The sequence below is a fragment of the Schistocerca piceifrons genome, chromosome 3 (genome assembly GCF_021461385.2).
Source record: "Schistocerca piceifrons isolate TAMUIC-IGC-003096 chromosome 3, iqSchPice1.1, whole genome shotgun sequence".
Classification (NCBI taxonomy): Eukaryota; Metazoa; Arthropoda; class Insecta; order Orthoptera; family Acrididae; genus Schistocerca; species Schistocerca piceifrons.
In genome coordinates, this window is record NC_060140.1 from 83,897,820 (window position 1) to 83,915,671 (window position 17,852).

Genomic DNA, 17,852 nt, shown 5'->3' on the forward strand with positions numbered 1-17,852 from the left:
TACCTGGAGTTTCCATTGTTCAGTTTTGGATAATTTTAAGCATATTCAGTTTGTAGCTGCAGAATTACTTAACTTCACCTTCACTGCCAATAATTACCTCATTCAAGTTTTGTGTGTACTTGGTGAAGAGGTGGACACATATGGCCAAGTATTCACCATGGATTCTTAGGGTATTCCCCGATGTGTTATTTGCGTATTGTTGTTAAGTGTAAAGTTTTTGTAAAGGACAACATCCTTAAACTAATGAAATTCATAGGAGAGGAAGTTGACAAAAGTCTATTGAACATACACCATGTCACTCTTCTACAACAGCAGCTCTTAATGAATACATTAATTCCAAACAGACATTAAGAAGGGATATATGTAATTCGTATCATTTTGTCCCCTTCTGTGAACGGACTTAGGATTGTTAAACAATTGCAGAAATCATGAAGCGAAGAAGATAACTGGTGATTCTCATAGCTGATATGGAACATAAGACAACCATCTGTGGGAAGATGAGAAAGACACTGTGAACTTACTATATTAAATCATACTAGGAACCTTTGTGAATCAAAAACAGCCCCCCTAAGTGGTTTGGAAATCAAATGAATGTTGCCTCCTGTAGTCAAATAGATGCTACCTTGCCAACTTCATGCTCCAATGCTTATGAAGGTGCTTACTCTTCATCTCAGTTGTTAGTCCCACATGATGTTCAGACTATTTCACGAATTTGAAAAATACAGTTAGCCCATCCTAAAACATGTTCACAAGAAAGCTTTAATGTGGACTTATTGACTGTTAATGACCATTATTGGAATATATCTGAGAACTGTTTGATGACTTGTATTTCACCATCAGTTGATACAATTCCTACCATATTTGGATGAACTCTAACTTGAATTTACTTGGGAGTTGGTGCACGTCCACTTGCTGCAAATCTTATTCATCACATGTCAGCTGGACATTTGGAATAGTGAAAACCGTGCTTCAGATGTAACTAGCAATGCACTCTTTGATGAGTTTCACATACTCTTGACATATAGTATGCAAGATAGTCAAAGAGTTGTATGTTTTCCCAGAAAACAAGATGTTCTTCCAACAACAGGCTCGACATGGGATATCAGTTTAATGCCTTGCATAAAAGTCTTCTCAACAATGTCACAAGGGTACGTACCGCAGTCACATGCTGGACTAAATTGCAACAGGGTGTGTGGAATACACCCTCACAGAAGATCATGGAAACACCATTTTTAAACCTTCCTCATCAAGTTACAACTAAGGAGAAATTTGGGAAGATAAAGTGGAAAATAATTTTTGGTGTGTCTACTCATGAGACCAACATACCTTCTCTCATTAAGACATTAGAAGGGGAAACGTGGGGGGTCGGGGAGCACACCATCTGCTGGAAATATTCATGTTTTTGATATTCACACATCATCAGTGATATTATGCAAGCATTTTTGCAATTGGTTTCACATGAAGGCAATAGGAACTTAACTAGATCGCTATGGAACTAATCCAAGATTGGGATGGGAACTACCAGATCAAAGGATGAAATGAGTCATTAGAATGCCATTTGGCATAACATGCAGCCCATTCTTGCTCTCCATAACACTAAGTCAACTAGCTGATCAATATGAAAGTACTTTTCCTGTTGTTGTCTATCATGTAGACAAAAGTGTTTTTATAAGTGATTTCACAACCAGCATAGAGCCTGACACAATTGCAAATTGTTTGCATTAAGAATTCACCAAATTAATGACACTACTAAGTCTTGATTTGGTGAAATGGATCAATAATTCATAAGAGCTAAAGGTTGTATTATGGTTGCTCAAAGAATGAAATATCAACTTAGAGGCATGGGATCTAGGCATTTACTGTAATGCAGTCTTCATATGAATAGAATACTTGCAAGATCAAGTGCTAAGAGAAAGCTGCAAATCACTGACAAGTACAATTGCACACTAGGTCTCTTTTCTCCAATATCTTCAGCTGGAAAATTTTATTCCAGGGTATGTGGTACAGAGTCACTGATTATAAAAAACAGTTGGCACCTGATATTGAGAACTGATGGAACACTTAGCTGTCTATATTAGTCACTGATTTTGATGTAAATTCCACAATGTTCACAAAATGCTGCACTCAGCTACATGTCATTTACAATGCTTTAGAGAGAGCATGTGGAACAGCTTTATGTACTTGCACAGTTGTAAAGGATATACTGTTGTTTGTTTAGCCTTATTACAACATGTAATAGGTTACTATTTTGCTAATAAATAAAAATGCAGACACTAGAATTATGAAATTCTCTATTTTTCATTTGTGTAATTTAGAATTATAGTTTTGGTATAATATTGCCTTGGCAGTGTATTTGTCAAGTTGATTCGAAATGACTACCAGTAGATAAAACTTACTCATAATTTTATCAGTATAATATATATACAAAATTTACGTGAAATATCAGCATTGATTTACAAGATGTATGTTTATGAACCTTTTGTTTAAAGTATAGCTTGCATTTGACTGATCACTATGATACGAAAGTATACAACATTCAGTATAAAGAAGATTACATTAGGAGATATTTTGTAAGCCATTGAATACTCAAAGTTTTGTCCCTGTTGATAAGTGTCTGCTGCAGAATTCATATAATTAATTTTAAAGCCCTGATTTTCTTGATTTATTAGAACACTACCTTTTTTAAAAAATGTTACTTTGGAAATATAATCATTAAAAAATGTTGTCATTAAAATCAACACAAAATTATAAAATCTAACCCTTTCAAAAATCCAATATTAACATCTGGCTTTGATTTTTCTGTTTTCTAAAGTGTACATTGGTTAGCAAAAATTTAAACAATGAGAAATAGTTTCTAGGATCATCCTGATGGGCTTTTCAGGTGTAATAGCATTACAGACTTCTATCTGTTGTGCATGAAAGCATCCACTGCAATATTTACAAACCTAAAAAGGAAATGGCTTCAATATAAAGACAGCCAAAGTTGCAAGATCCTCTTTTTATTTAATTGATGACTAGTTTCAGGTTACCTGAATCCATTTTCAAAATCATCCACATGAACAAAACAGTATTCTCTGAAGTAGCATATAAACCATGTCAAAATTATACATACACGTACAACAAAGTCATGTTTAACCATGAAGAGTGACAGACAAACATATAAAATATATTAATCCAGTATGCTGGAGATTCATCAACAAGGAAATGTTTACTAAACTGAATTGCACATAATTTAACAGTGATTTTTGTGATATATTAACAGCACTGGACATTGATGGTGTTCTGAAACCTATTGACAGACTCAGAAATGATTAAATGAGCATATCTGTCAATCTTTGGTATCACTTGATAAAAGTGTAAGTATAAATTTATGAGAGTAATATTCATTTCTTTCACCAGTTCCAAAAATAATAATGTAAATGAGATACAAACTATTTTTGTAGGAAAGTAAAAGAACTGATATTATGCAGTCTCTTTGCAGAAAAAATGGTAACAATTTCTTTCCTTGCCTACCATCAGCATTTGAGGTTACTGGCTATACCACATATGTAAGTATATGTAATTGCTAACTCAGTTAAGAATGAAATGGGAATAAGTTCTTCATTGCATTAATATTGATTATGCTTCAGTAACTTCACATGTTAGTTTGAAGCATTTGTTTTCTCCATTCTGGAAAACAATTGGATGTTTAACAGTTCCTGTGTAAATTAATCTCTTACACTGCCCATTACATATCTACTCAAATTCTGTATGTTCACCTACTACAAGCTGACTAATAGCACCCACTAAAAAGTTTAGGACAAACAGTTAAATATGTACTGTGCATTCAGTCACAGAGAAATGAATTGTGGAATGGAATATAGCTTTATAAAGGTACACTGTCACCTTTTTTTGTTTTAAGGCCATTGTTTCTGTGTTTTAAGGCCATTGTTTCTGCTTTTTATTTCCTCGTGTTTCACTAGCACTATTGACTAAGATAATCAAAGAATAACATATGTGTTACAACTCGAGTCTTGTGAGTGCATGTGTTGATGTTTCATACAATCTCTGTATCAGGTGTCAATTTATGTTTGCAGTTTACTACAGAATGTATTTCATAAGTGTTTTAACTAATTTTCACAACTGTAAGATAAAATTAAATCACCATTTATGAGTAATTCCAGGCACCACCACCGCTGGTGACCAAAGAAATCCAATTTAGGTAGGAGACAATGCGAGTGTGGACGTCTGGGATACCAGGAGTGCCACATTTTGGAGCTCCAAAACTGATTATGCCTGTGGCATAATAAAGTCCGTCAACATCCTGAGCCATCAGGGCTCCTCCACTGTCTCCCTGATCAAGAAATGTATAATGCATATCATTAAAAAATGATAGATTAGGAAGTAACTTGTGACATGAAAATCTGCAGATAACTATTTTTCCATTTATATTTGCATTTTTCTGTTTAAGTACTTACTAAGAACAATCATAAGCAAACTACAGCTGACAGTTAAATCTATCACACTGCAGTTGAGTATGCACTGTTTGAGGTTTCCTTTTAGATTAAAACTATGTATGAAACACACATTTGAAACCAGAACTGTGCCTTGTGCGTGGGTTGTTTTTTCCTACTATTCTATCCAAATTTAACTTACAGCATGCCCTCATAGCTTCATCTCTACAAATACTTTCCCCTATTTTCTAAACTTCTCAACAGCTCTCCTGCACACCATGCTAGACTAGCACCCATGAAAGAAAGTATATTGTGAAGAAATGGCTTAGCCGCAGCCTTTATAGATCAGTCAATGAGATCATTACCCATGAAAAGGAAGTTCTTTTGGTTTGAGTCTCAGTCTGCCACACCATTTTAATCTGCTAGGATGTTTCAAAACATTCTTTCTAGAAACAGTTGGCTACAACATGGAGAATCCATTTCTCCTCAACATCATTTCTTCCAGTGGAGCTAGTCCATCAAGGTAACTTTGGCTAAAAATTTATCTCAGAGTTTAATGCAGCAGTCTTCTTTCATTATTTCTTTGGAAGAAACCCTAAATGGGGTTTAGGAATACCAATCTGCAGTAGTTGTACAGTTAGGTTTAAAATCCTTTATTAAGTGATAAATGCTTGGCACATGGTTTAATTTGGAGGCCAGTGATTTAAAATTATTCCCATTTGTCATAGTAATACTTTCAGGAGACAGAATTTCCTATCTTTTTCTTCTTTTGTTCCTGCTTAATGAACATCCAGTTCCATTTTACTAACTTCTGTGGAGTACATCATGCTGGAGTGATTCAGTGTTCTAAGCTGTGGTCAGTGCAGGGAACAGAATTCCATATTTTTTCTCTTTTTGTTTCCTGCTTAATGAACATCCAGTTCTATTTTATTAACTTCTTTAGAGTACCTCATGCTGGAGTGATTCAATGAATTAAGCTGTGGTCAGTCCAGACAAGGCTGGCAACCCAACTATTGCAGGCTCAGTCTTGAGAAAACTTCTTAGCTGTGCTACAGTAAGGCTGTATATTACATCCTTGCCTGAAAATGTGTTGCATAGAAAGGCAAGATTCAGTTTCTTTTTCTAGTACTTACACAGTTTCCAACAGTTGTTTATCTTTTCTCCATGTTGTCACTTTCTTTCTTCCAGCAAACTACACCTTATATCTTATTTTTAATGTACATGTATGCTTGTAAATTTGCATTTTATTTTTGAAAGGGTTTCTGTGTATGATTTCCAAATACCATTTTTCTAGATTTTTTTTAGTATTTGTGCTGCAAGATGTTATTTGCTTCAGTTTCCAAAAATATTGGAATATTTGTTTGGTTAATATGTCCTCACTAATTTCTAAAGCACTATTTTTGGAAAATTAAGATTAGCTTTTGATATAGCCTCTGTTCTTACAAGATGGGATCAAATTTTTGAAGCCATCTATATGGTATTGTAGGCTGAGGTTCCAGGTATCAGACTCTGCAACCTCGTTTGTGAGTAATCGGAAAAAAGATTGGAATGATGTGTGATGCTCTACAGCTTTAAAAAAGAAATGTTATACAGATCAGTTGTGTAGTGGTTGCAGTATAGGCCTCATATGCAGGGTTTGTGTGTCTGAATATCATTTAGTGCTTTGAATATTTTATTTGTAAATCTTTATCAAAATGACCTTTATTATTATTTTATTCAATTAATTGCTTTAAATGCAATTTTTATTATTTCTATTCCCTTGTCACATCATTTCAGTCAACATACTAATTTTTTCAACTGCTCTCATTTTTTCTTCCTGTAAATATAATAGTGTTTTTTACCTGCCTTAACATTTAAACATTTGAAAATGCCAATCTAGTAGCTAAAAAACAAAGGACAAAATAATCTATTTATACCGAGAGGGCAGTGGTGTCATAAATGTAATTTTCGTTAAAATATGTAAATTTTCTTGAACAGTGATCCTCACACAAATATTTAACACATAGATTCTTACTGCACTATGGAGAAAATAACAGATCAAGATTTAAATGAAAGAGGGGTCTATAAGGAGAAACAAAATCCAAGCAAACTGAGGCATAAAAATAGTGAATGCAACAACATGGATGATAATATATGATGATAAAATGGAAGAAATTGCAATAATCTTAACATGCAGAAATAATTAAAAGCACATGTACAAAGATTCCAAGAGGAAAAATAGTATAGGAGCAAACAATGAGAGTAACTGAAAAAGTTAATTTCATGAGTAACATAACGTGACAAAAGTGTAGATATAATTTAAAAAATACATTTAGTCCAGTTAAATGAATAAAAATAATGCTCAAAGTAATTATGATAAAGATTTAAAAATAAAAAAATTCAAAACACCACAACCTCTTGCATTATAACCATTACACTATGCAATCAATCTGTAGTACAATACTTTTTAAAGCTATAGAATATTATGTGAAATTCTGAAAACTTTTTTGCGCAATTAATCAGATGAGAGGCCCACCAGGATGAATGGCTGCAAGGTGTGGTACCTGGGACCTTAACCTGTGTCACCACATAGATAATTTCAAAAAGTCGATCACACCACTGGGGACCTCTCCTTGCTAATCATTAATGGTTCATATCGAATGGAATTTGTCTCTCTTTACTATTTGATACTTTAAGACCAGATGTTAGCTAACCATTCTTCCTGCTTCTGTTCAAATTTATCCATATCTGTCTTAAGAGAAGAGACGTAGGAATATATGTAACAGCAGATTCAGTTTTTACGTGCCATTCTTGCTTCGTTCAGCTTTTCTAATTGTTCTTCTTTAAATTCAAAGATACTAGTTAGGGATACAGTATCCGCAGACAGCTCCATGCCAGGTGCTTGTTGGAGTGATAATCATTCATTGCTCCATGTTATGAGCAATATTGACTCACAGATGTTCTATCAGATTATTTTAAGAAAGGGATGAATACCCCTCAATCTTCTACTTCTTCCACTAGTGCCTTGTCCCGCAGTCTGCGCAGGGTCGGCATGGTTTCAACGGATTTGGCATGGTTAATTGAAAGGGGTGGCCGGGTTAATTGAAAGGGGTGGCCAGTTGCCCTTCCTGCTGCCACCCCACACACCCTGGGATGGAATCAGTGATCAGTGTACTCCAGCTTTGCATCTAGAGTAAACCATGAAATAATGTGAACGTGTTTCAAATGTCTGCAAGTCGTGTAACTGAGGTGGGATGTTGGGAACAGCCTGCTATTCACCTAGTGGGCTGTGGAAAAATGCCATTTCTTAATTTGAATGTGTTTGTTAGGCCAGAAACAGGTACCTGGATCATAAGGCCATGTTTATGCAACAGCTTCACTGCCCACATATTGCTGGCACTGCTCAAAACTCGATCTGTGATTGGTTGCTTCGAGTTCACTCTTTGCTTAAACAAAGGAAAGTAATGTACTCAAATAACTGACAGCAATGTGCCAGAAATGAAGCTACATAAAATATTTAGCTGTAGATATTAACAGTGCTGTAATAATGTCATGGCTGCACTTGTACATATGTCGTATGTCTGCTGGATGGAATACCCATTTTTGCTGAATACTGTCTTTAGATGGGCAGATTAACAGGGCACTAACAGTTAAAACTAAGAAGCAGGAAGTGAATAAAGAGGAGAACATGCCGGAACAATCTTTAGGTTTTCTTCCTTTTGTTGGCAACAATTCGTTTAAAATAGCAAGAATCCTTCGAAAATTTCAGGTAAAAGTGGTTTTCCGCCCACTATCGAAGATTGCGGACCTTGTGGGATCAGTTAAGGACAATCTTTTACTACGAAAGCCCGGAATTTACAAGATACCGTGCCAATGTGGTATGGCTTACATAGGTCAAACCACATGCACCGTGAAAGAATGCTGCACTGAACATCAACATTACACCCGCCTTTTGCAGCCAAGCAAGTCCGCTATTGCTGAACATTGTATTTCTACTGGAAATTCAATGGAGTATGAAGAAACAATGATTTTGTCCACAGCAATGTCTTTCTGGGACTCCATTATTAAAGAATCCGTAGAAATACGACTGGCGGAAAATCTGTTAAACCGTGACAGCGGCTACCAGCTGGACAGTGCATGGAATCCCATCATCTCCACAATTTGCTCAAATCGAAGACGACAGATTGCGTCGACTGCCGTGGCAAACAGCAACGCAGAAGGCGACTGAGTTTTGCTATTCCACCAGTGAGGGTGCTGCCGGCGGGCAGTGTGGTTCAACTATCAAGTTTTCGACGCATGCGCAGAATAGTTACAGTACGCTATATATTGTGGAATGGAGGACGTTTTCGACAGTCTGCGACGGCTCACCAGAAGATGACTGGCAGGTGCCCAGTTGAAATATCGTGCAAAGTATTGAACGACGACCGGCTGCAAGCCCGAAATTTGTTTGAGCTTTCAGGCTGGGTTTGCACTTGGGTAGGTGACTGTTCAGATCTACCAAGTGCTGTTATCAAATGAGCTGTATTCAGCCTTTGTGAGACCAACTAAGAAGCTACTTGATTGAGAAGCAGTGGCTCTGGACATGAAAACAGACAATGGTTGGGAGAGCAGTGTGCTGACCAGGTGCTCCTCCACACCTGTGCGTGCCCAGTGACGCCAATAGATTGAGGATGACACGGCTGTCGGTCAGTACCGTTGGGCCTTCCAAGGCCTGTTTGGACAGAGAGAAGTTTCTTTTCTGTTTACATTGAAAATGTAATAACTGTATATTTTAACATTTTGCAATAACTGTCCTATGCATGTCTTTAATAGGTGCTGTGCACAAAGCCACAGTCAGTTTGCATCTAACATTCATTATGTAAACTTCCGTGTCAGTCCACATACAGCTTTCTTTAAGTAATGTTTGTAGTCATTGATACATAACTCAGTCCATGCCAAGCAGCTGTAAAACGCAGTCAAATGCATGTAGACACTTGTGTATATTTTCAAATGGACATTTATTGAATATGTACCAGTGCCATACTGCCACTTGTTAGTGCAATTTACACTCATTGTAGTCTTTGTAGGTTTACTGATCTGTGAAATTTACTATATAAAACTGTTCATCATCAGCCAAGCTCTGTGATAATAAATGTACATAAACTTGGAAAATCAAATTTGTTGGAGTTGTGAAAAGTTATTTAAAATTTACTTGTGTCACCAAGCAGCCATTAACTGGACACAAAGAAAAGAAGAAGCAATATTAAAACACCCATTCAACTGGATCAGTAAACTTATAAGTTGTTGGGGAATATACACCCCAGGACATTGTATACTTTGTCTCTTTCTCAACTACAAGAAGTAATGACTAACTCAAAGTGACAAAATTGGAGACAGCATGCTTTTTACTCACATATACAACAGCAGTTATAATGTTCAACTATTAGTCAACGTGCTTTTCATCCAAAAGTATATCTGAAGTTTTTCTGTAATGTTCTTAGAAATGTCTAATTGCAGAAACAAAGTTTTTGCACTAATATTGTGACATTTATACACACAGACTCACATTGCAAGTGCCAGCAGTTTGCGAGCCAGAGCACAGGGTGTAGGGTGGGAGCGTGACCCCAAGTGCAGCCCAGGCACGCTGGCAGATGGAACGGCCCACCACTTGCACTGGGGCCAGCAGTGGCAGCGCCGACACTTGGCCGCTTCCCACCTCTCCCCAGCCCAGCACCTCTGACAGGGTGCCTGCCTCTTCTAGAGCTTCAACTGTAACAAATGTTGTCTGCTGTTTGAAGAACTGCACATAAGTAACCAAAGAATAGTGTTGACTGGAGTAATGTGCACTTATGAAGATTCTACAGAATCCTCGGAATAGAAATTAATTACTGCATAAGAATAAGACATCATTTGTGTCATTAACTCAGAGATAGTTTATCCATATAACACATGCTACAGGCCCTGTGCTTTCAGGGGCTCATGGCTGGAATTACAGCTCTGTGCTGGAAAATTAAACACTAGCAGTTTAGAATTGCAAATTATAATTCTATTTAGCATTGTGTGTGCATAACTGTATGGTATTTTTGAAGCTCAAGAAATAATAGACCATTGACATAAAATGATGTATATTTTAAAATGTTTGAAGACTGTATTTGTCTCTATTCTAATTTATTAAATCACATTTTACACATTTTACAATTGCTCTGCTGTTCATTACTACAAATTGTCACCACAGAAATTGTTTGCTTTCAGTCATTAACTGAGCTAGTCTAAAAATTGTTTGTTGATATTCTCACACCAAATAATGTAGGCTGCTAAGGAAAACAGAGTATTTTAACAGTCTGATATCTATTTGTTTGAATTATGGTTAGTGATAACAGAGTGAGGTGATGAAAGTCATGGGATACCTCCTAATATTGTATAAGACCTCCTTTTGCCCAGCTTATTTTGCAGCAACTCAACATGTGATTGACTCAACAAGCTGTTGAAAGATCTCTACAGAAACATTGAGCCATGTTGCCTGTATAGTGGTATAGTGGTCCATAATTACTTAATTGTTGCCGTTTCAGAATTTTGTGCACAAATTGATATCTTGATTATGTCCGATAAATGTTTGATAGGATTCTTGTCAGGTGATCTGAGTGGCCAAATCATTTTCTCGAATTGTCCAGAATGCTGTTCAAACCAATTGCAAACAATTGTAGCCTAATGACATGGCACACTGTCATCCGTAAAAATTCCATTGTTGTTTGGGAACATGAAATCAATGAATGGTTGCAAATGGTTTCTAAGTAGCTGAACATAACCAGAACCCAGTCCATTACATGTAAACACAGCCCAGTTGTCTATTGTCCAATCAATATGACCACAAGCCCAGGAGAGACATTACAGGCAATGTCTTGCCATTAATAAGGGCACTGTGTTGGCTATCTGCTGCCATAGCCCATTAACGCCAGATTTCACCACACTGTGCTAACGGATATGTTCATCATGCATTCCACATTGATTTCTGTGGTTATTTCATGCAGTGTTGCTTTTCTGTCAGCACTGACAACTCTACGCAAAACAATTCTGCTCTTGGTCATTAGGTGAAGGGTGTCAGCCACTGAAATGTCCATGGTGAGAGGTAATGCCTGAAATTTGGTATTCTTGTCACACTCTTGACACTGTGGATCTCAGAATATTGAATTTCTTAAAAAGTGCCAAAATTGAATGTTCCATGTATCTAGCCCCAACTACCATTCCACATTCAAAGTCTGCTAAATCCCATCATGCAGCCGAAATCATGTCAGAAACCTTTTCCACATGAATTAATTGTGTACAATTGACAGCTCTGGCAATGCATCACCCTTTTATACCTTGTATACGTGATATTACTGCCATCTGTATAAGTACATTTTGCTATCCCATGACTTATGTCACCTCAGTGTGTAGCACTTGCTTTTCACTAATTTCACGTTCAGCCTTTACCATATGTTTGTATACCCTGTTTCAACCCAGTTGTGATATATGTAAAACTTTCAGGTGCATTCAGGTGTGCCAGTTAGTTTATTGCCTGCTGCCAAGTGTTGCAGTAGTAGGTTTCCAGCTTCCAGTGATAAATACAACAATGTGGCTTTTATAACCTTTGTAGCAATAAAATGTAGGCTGGCAATGGCAAGGAAAGCGTTTCTGAAGAAGAGAAATTTGTTAACATCCAGTATTGATTTAAGTGTCAGGAAGTCATTTCTGAAAGTATTCGTATGGAGTGTAGCCATGTATGGAAGTGAAACATGGACGATAAATAGTTTGGACAAGAAGAGAATAGAAGCTTTCGAAATGTGGTGCTACAGAAGAATGCTGAAGATTAGATGGGTAGATCACATAACTAATGAGGAAGTATTGAATAGGATTGGGGAGAAGAGAAGTTTGTGGCACAACTTGACCAGAAGAAGGGATCGGTTGGTAGGACATGTTCTGAGGCATCAAGGGATCACCAATTTAGTATTGGAGGGCAGCGTGGAGGGTAAAAATCGTAGAGGGAGACCAAGAGATGAATACACTAAGCAGATTCAGAAGGATGTAGGTTGCAGTAGGTACTGGGAGATGAAAAAGCTTGCACAGGATAGAGTAGCATGGAGAGCTGCATCAAACCAGTCTCAGGACTGAAGACCACAAGAACAACAACATACCTCTTCACCAATATTTGGGCTTTGTAAGTATTGACAAGAAGAGACTTTCAGTCTTCTCTCTTGAGACTTTAATATATTCCAGAGTAGCTAATTCACCCCATTTGCAGAGTTTATGAACAACATTAACATTAGGCTTATTAACCTTGATGTGTTTTTGTACTTTTATCTTTATGTCTTACATATACATTTTTATTTATTAACAATATAGGAAAAGTATGTTGCTACTTACTGTAAAGAAGACATGTCAAGTTGCAGACAGGCACAATTAAAAGACACTCACATGTAGCTTTCACACTTCAACTCGACACAACCGCCATCTCCAGCATCTTGGCCCGAGATGCTGGAGTTGGCAGCCATATGTGCATGAGATGTGCTTGCTTCTATGTGTGTGCGAATATTGTGTGTCTCTCTTTTAGTGATGGAGGCTGAGGACAAAAGCTACATGTGAGTGTCTTTTAACTGTCTACAACTTGACATGTCTTCTTTATGGTACGTAGCAGTCTGTCTTTTCCAACATCATCAGTATTCCTGCATGGAGTTTCCATTGTTTTATTTTTATTTATTTATTTTTTGATGTGGGAATATTTGAATTATACTACACACTGAAGCCAGATGGTTAGTTTTATGTCTGTATCTACATCTACATCCATACTCCACAAGCCACCTGACGGTGTGTGGTGGAGGGTACCTTGAGTACCTCTATCGGTTCTCCCTTCTATTCCAGTCTCGTATTGTTCGTGGAAAGAAGGATTGTCGGTATGCTTCTGTGTGGGCTCTAATCTCTCTGATTTCATCCTCATGGTCTCTTCACGAGATATACGTAGGAGGGAGCAATATACTGCTTGACTCTTCGGTGAAGGTATGTTCTCAAAACTTAAACAAAAGCCCGTACCAAGTTACTGAGCGTCTCTCCTGCAGAGTCTTCCACTGGGCTTTATCTATCATCTCCATAACACTTTCGTGATTACTAAATGATCCTGTAATGAAGCGTGCTGCTCTCCGTTGGATCTTCTCTATCTCTTCTATCAACCCTATCTGGTACGGATCCCACACTGTTGAGCAGTATTCAAGCAGTGGGCAAACAAGTGCACTGTAACCTACTTCCTTTGTTTTCGGATTGCATTTCCTTAGGATTCTTCCAATGAATCTCAGTCTGGCATCTGCTTTACCGACGATCAACTTTATATGATCATTCCATTTTAAATCACTCCTAATGCGTACTCCCAGATAATTTATGGGATTAACTGCTTCCAGTTGCTGACCTGCTATTTTGTAGCTAAGTGATAAGGGAACTATCTTTCTATGTATTCACAGCACATTACACTTGTCTACATTGAGATTCAACTGCCATTCCCTGCACCATGCATCAATTTGCTGCACATCCTCCTGCATTTCAGTACAATTTTCCATTGTTACAACCTCTCGATACACCACAGCATCATCTGCAAAAAGCCTCAGTGAACTTCCGATGTCATCCACAAGGTCATTTATGTATATTATGAATAGCAACGGTCCTATGACACTCCCCTGTGGCACACCTGAAATCACTCTTACTTCGGAAGACTTCTCCATTGAGAATGACATGCTTCGTTCTGTTATCTAGGAACTCTTCAATCCAATCACACAATTGGTCTGATAGTCCATATGCTCTTACTTTGTTCATTAAACGACTGTACGGAACTGTATTGAATGCCTTGCGGAAGTCAATAAACACGGCATCTACCTGTGAACCCGTGTCTATGGCTCTCTCAGTCTCATGGACGAATAGCGCAAGCTGGGTTTCACACGACCGTCTTTTTCAAAACCCATGCTGATTCCTACAGAGTAGATTTCTAGTCCCCAGAAAAGTCATTATGCTCGAACATAATACGTGTTCCAAAATTGTACAACTGACTGACGTTAGAGATATAGGTCTATAGTTCTGCACATCTGTTCGACGTCCCTTCTTGAAAACAGGGATGATGCCCTTTTCCAATCCTTTGGAATGCTACGCTCTTCTAGAGACCTACGGTACACCGCTGCAAGAAGGGGGCAAGTTCCTTCGCGTACTCTGTGTAATATCAAACTGGTATCCCATTAGGTCCAGTGGCCTTTCCTCTTTTGAGCGATTTTAATTGTTTCTCTATCCCTCTGTCATCTATTTCAATATCTACCATTTTGTCATCTGTGCGACAATCTAGAGAAGGAACTACAGTGCAGTCTTCCTCTGTGAAACAGCTTTGGAAAAAGAAATTTAGTATTTCGGCCTTTAGTCTGTCATCCTCTGTTTCAGTAACATTTTGGTCACAGAGTGTCTGGATATTTTGTTTTGATCCACCTACCACTTTGACATAAGACCAAAATTTCTTAGGATTTTCTGCCAAGTCAGTACATAGAACTTTACTTTCGAATTCATTGAATGCCTCTTGCATATCCCTCCTCACACTACATTTCGCTTCGCGTAATTTTTGTTTGTCTGCAAGGCTTTGGCTATGTTTATGTTTGCTGTGAAGTTCCCTTTGCTTCTGCAGCAGTTTCCTAACTTGGTTGTTGTACCATGGTGGCTCTTTTCCATCTCTTATGATCTTGCTTGGCACATACTCATCTAATGCATATTGTACGATGGTTTTGAACTTTGTCCACTGATCCTCAACACTATCTGTACTTGAGACAAAACTTTTGTGTTGAGCCATCAGGTACTCTGTAATCTGCTTTTTGTCACTTCTGCTAAACAGAAAAATCTTCCTACCTTTTTTAATATTTCTATTTACGGCTGAAATCATCGATGCAGTAACCGCTTTATGATTACTGATTCCCTCTTCTGCGTTAACTGTTTCAAATAGTTCAGGTCTGTTTGTCACCAGAAGGTCTAATATCTTATCGCCACGAGTTGGTTCTCTGTTTAACTGCTCAAGGTAGTTTTCAGATAAAGCACTTAAAAAAATTTCACTCGATTCTTTGTCCCTGCCACCCGTTATGAACGTTTGAGTCTCCCAGTCTATATCCGGCAAATTAAAATCTCCACCCAGAACTATAACATGGTGGGGAAATCTACTCAAAATATTATCCAAATTATCCTTCAGGTGCTCAGCCACAACAGCTGCTGAGCCAGGGGGCCTATAGAGACATCCAATTACCATGTCTGAGCCTGCTTTAACCGTGACCTTCACCCAAATCATTTCACATTTCGGATCTCCGTCAATTTCCTTCGATACTATTGCACTTCTTATGGCTATAAACACACCTCCCCCTTCACTGTCCAGCCTGTCTCTGCGGTAGACATTCCAATAAAAGTGTAAAACATTCCCAGCAGCTAGGATAGAAACTTTCTTTGGAAGGGGCAATAGTGAAAAAGAGATATTATGAGGAAAGACAATTTATCTCTGAGAGATGAAAGCAGTAAAACAGAAGGGGAAGGGAGCTGAAGATGTCACTGCAAACAGCAAGAAAAAATGAGTATGAGAAGACAATAACAACAGTTAGTACAAGTGGGAGAGTAAATATGACAGGCAGGAAACCAACACAGAGGCAGAATACAATGACAAAAAGGGTAGAACAATGAACACAGTCTGGGAAGCAGCCTCTAAGTTTAGGAGAACGGTATGGGTGGAGAAAGTGAGACACAGTGTTGTCATAAGAGGAAAAAAAAGTATATACATTGAGAAGGGGCATGTTTCAAAAGTAATGGTTGATGATAAAACTGACGAAGGGCAAGAGGTTTTTGCAGAAGAAACCTGCATAGAACAGGCATAATTTGGAGGTAGGACCACAGATGTACTTGGAAAGGAGATTTGTGACTGGGTAAGCATAGGCTTAACACTGATGGAATCACTCTTTATGTTTTGTGAGTAATAGTAATCAGATGCAACTTTACATAGCATGTGTCCCACAGAGCTCTGGGAACTATCAGTGTACATAGTCTGTGGTTACCAGTTTTGTTGTAATCATGTCAACATGCAAAGCTGCAAAACACTGCTTTATCATTGGTAATCTCTGTCATATGGTTTGGATGACTGATTATAAATCAGAAAAAACTGCCTTTATGAATATTAACACTTACTTTTTATACTCTTCTCTGATTATGGTAAGATAAAAGTAATGACTAGTCATAATTCATGCACTCACATTGTTCAGCATTTGGCAAACAAATTGGCCTGATCACAGATGAGTAACTGATGCTTTCCTTCAGCTCGAGAAGGGCAATGTCTCTGAGAATAGTCAAATGCCCTGGATGAAAAACCACACGACTGAGTGTCATCTGTAAACGCTGAGGCTCGGAGACTGCAGATATGTCATGTGCGCCCAAGTACACCGAGAATCTAGCCAGAAGAGGCTGTGAGCTGGAGTACCTGCAACAGTTGTGCACAACAATAAGCTGAACGGGAACCACAAAATAAAAAGTGGAATCAATAATAGACACGCATACTTAGTACTGAATTTTTGTTCCTTCAGGCATATGCATTTTTGTATAATTTAACCTATATTAATTACAACCAATCATTACAGTGAACACAGAACATACGAAAAATGAGAAATTGTTTGATTCAATTACAGTGAAGAAATGACTGAATATAACTCATCCACATGTTATAATGTTTCAGAGTATCAGTATTTGGTTTTGAAATGTTCTTCATATGTGCATAACTACAACAAATCAAGTGATCTTTCAAACATAATTTTCAGCTACCCTCAGCAGCCTCCCAGTATCTGAGTTAATGCAGACTGAGTATGCCACAGATAACCAAACAACATGAATAATCCAAAGTATAACAGGTATTTACTACATTTAAAAAGCGCATTACATGTCGCATTTGAAAGCACACTGCATTACTTGTGCAATACTTGCCAAACACTGACAACTTATTAACAAAACTACAGTTAGAACACACTATATTTCTTACAACTTGCCTTAAGTTCACTTTTGAAAAATAAAAGGCTAGTTTTTTCCTGCCTCTGTCTTTCATTTTCATTTTTGCTGATGATGGTTCTCATTTCTTGGAGAATCAAAACACTATTATAGACAGGTGAATTTTGTCCTGCATACTCTAATAACAGATCCATGCATATTGCTGCAGTGTGCCTCATCTTCACTCTCTTTGCCTACTGAACACATTTTTTTCACTATCAGTTAACTGCCCACATATTGGTTCATAGGCATCACTATTTAACCACTTTCAAATGTTTTTGGTCATCTACATCTTCACAACCAGAAGTTTGTATTCTAAATAAAAGTATTCAACCGAATTATAATTTAATGTCAGGTTTTTATTTTTTCAGAAATCACCAAACTATACATGGCTATCTCATAAAG

The 17,852-nt window shown here is 37.6% G+C and overlaps 1 protein-coding gene across 1 annotated transcript in view; it reads right to left on the reverse strand.

Moving 5' to 3' along the window:
* Window positions 1-3,159: 3,159 nt before the first annotated feature.
* Window positions 3,160-17,852, reverse strand: part of LOC124788415 (CLIP domain-containing serine protease HP8-like) — a 46,259-nt gene continuing 31,566 nt past the window's right edge. Inside the window, exons 4-6 of the mRNA XM_047255680.1 lie at window positions 16,667-16,890; window positions 9,958-10,160; window positions 3,160-4,333 (exon numbers count right to left, since the gene is read on the reverse strand). Coding sequence (XP_047111636.1) covers window positions 4,148-4,333; window positions 9,958-10,160; window positions 16,667-16,890 — 613 coding nt within the window. The 3' untranslated portion in view covers window positions 3,160-4,147. The remainder of the gene's footprint in view (window positions 4,334-9,957; window positions 10,161-16,666; window positions 16,891-17,852) is intronic.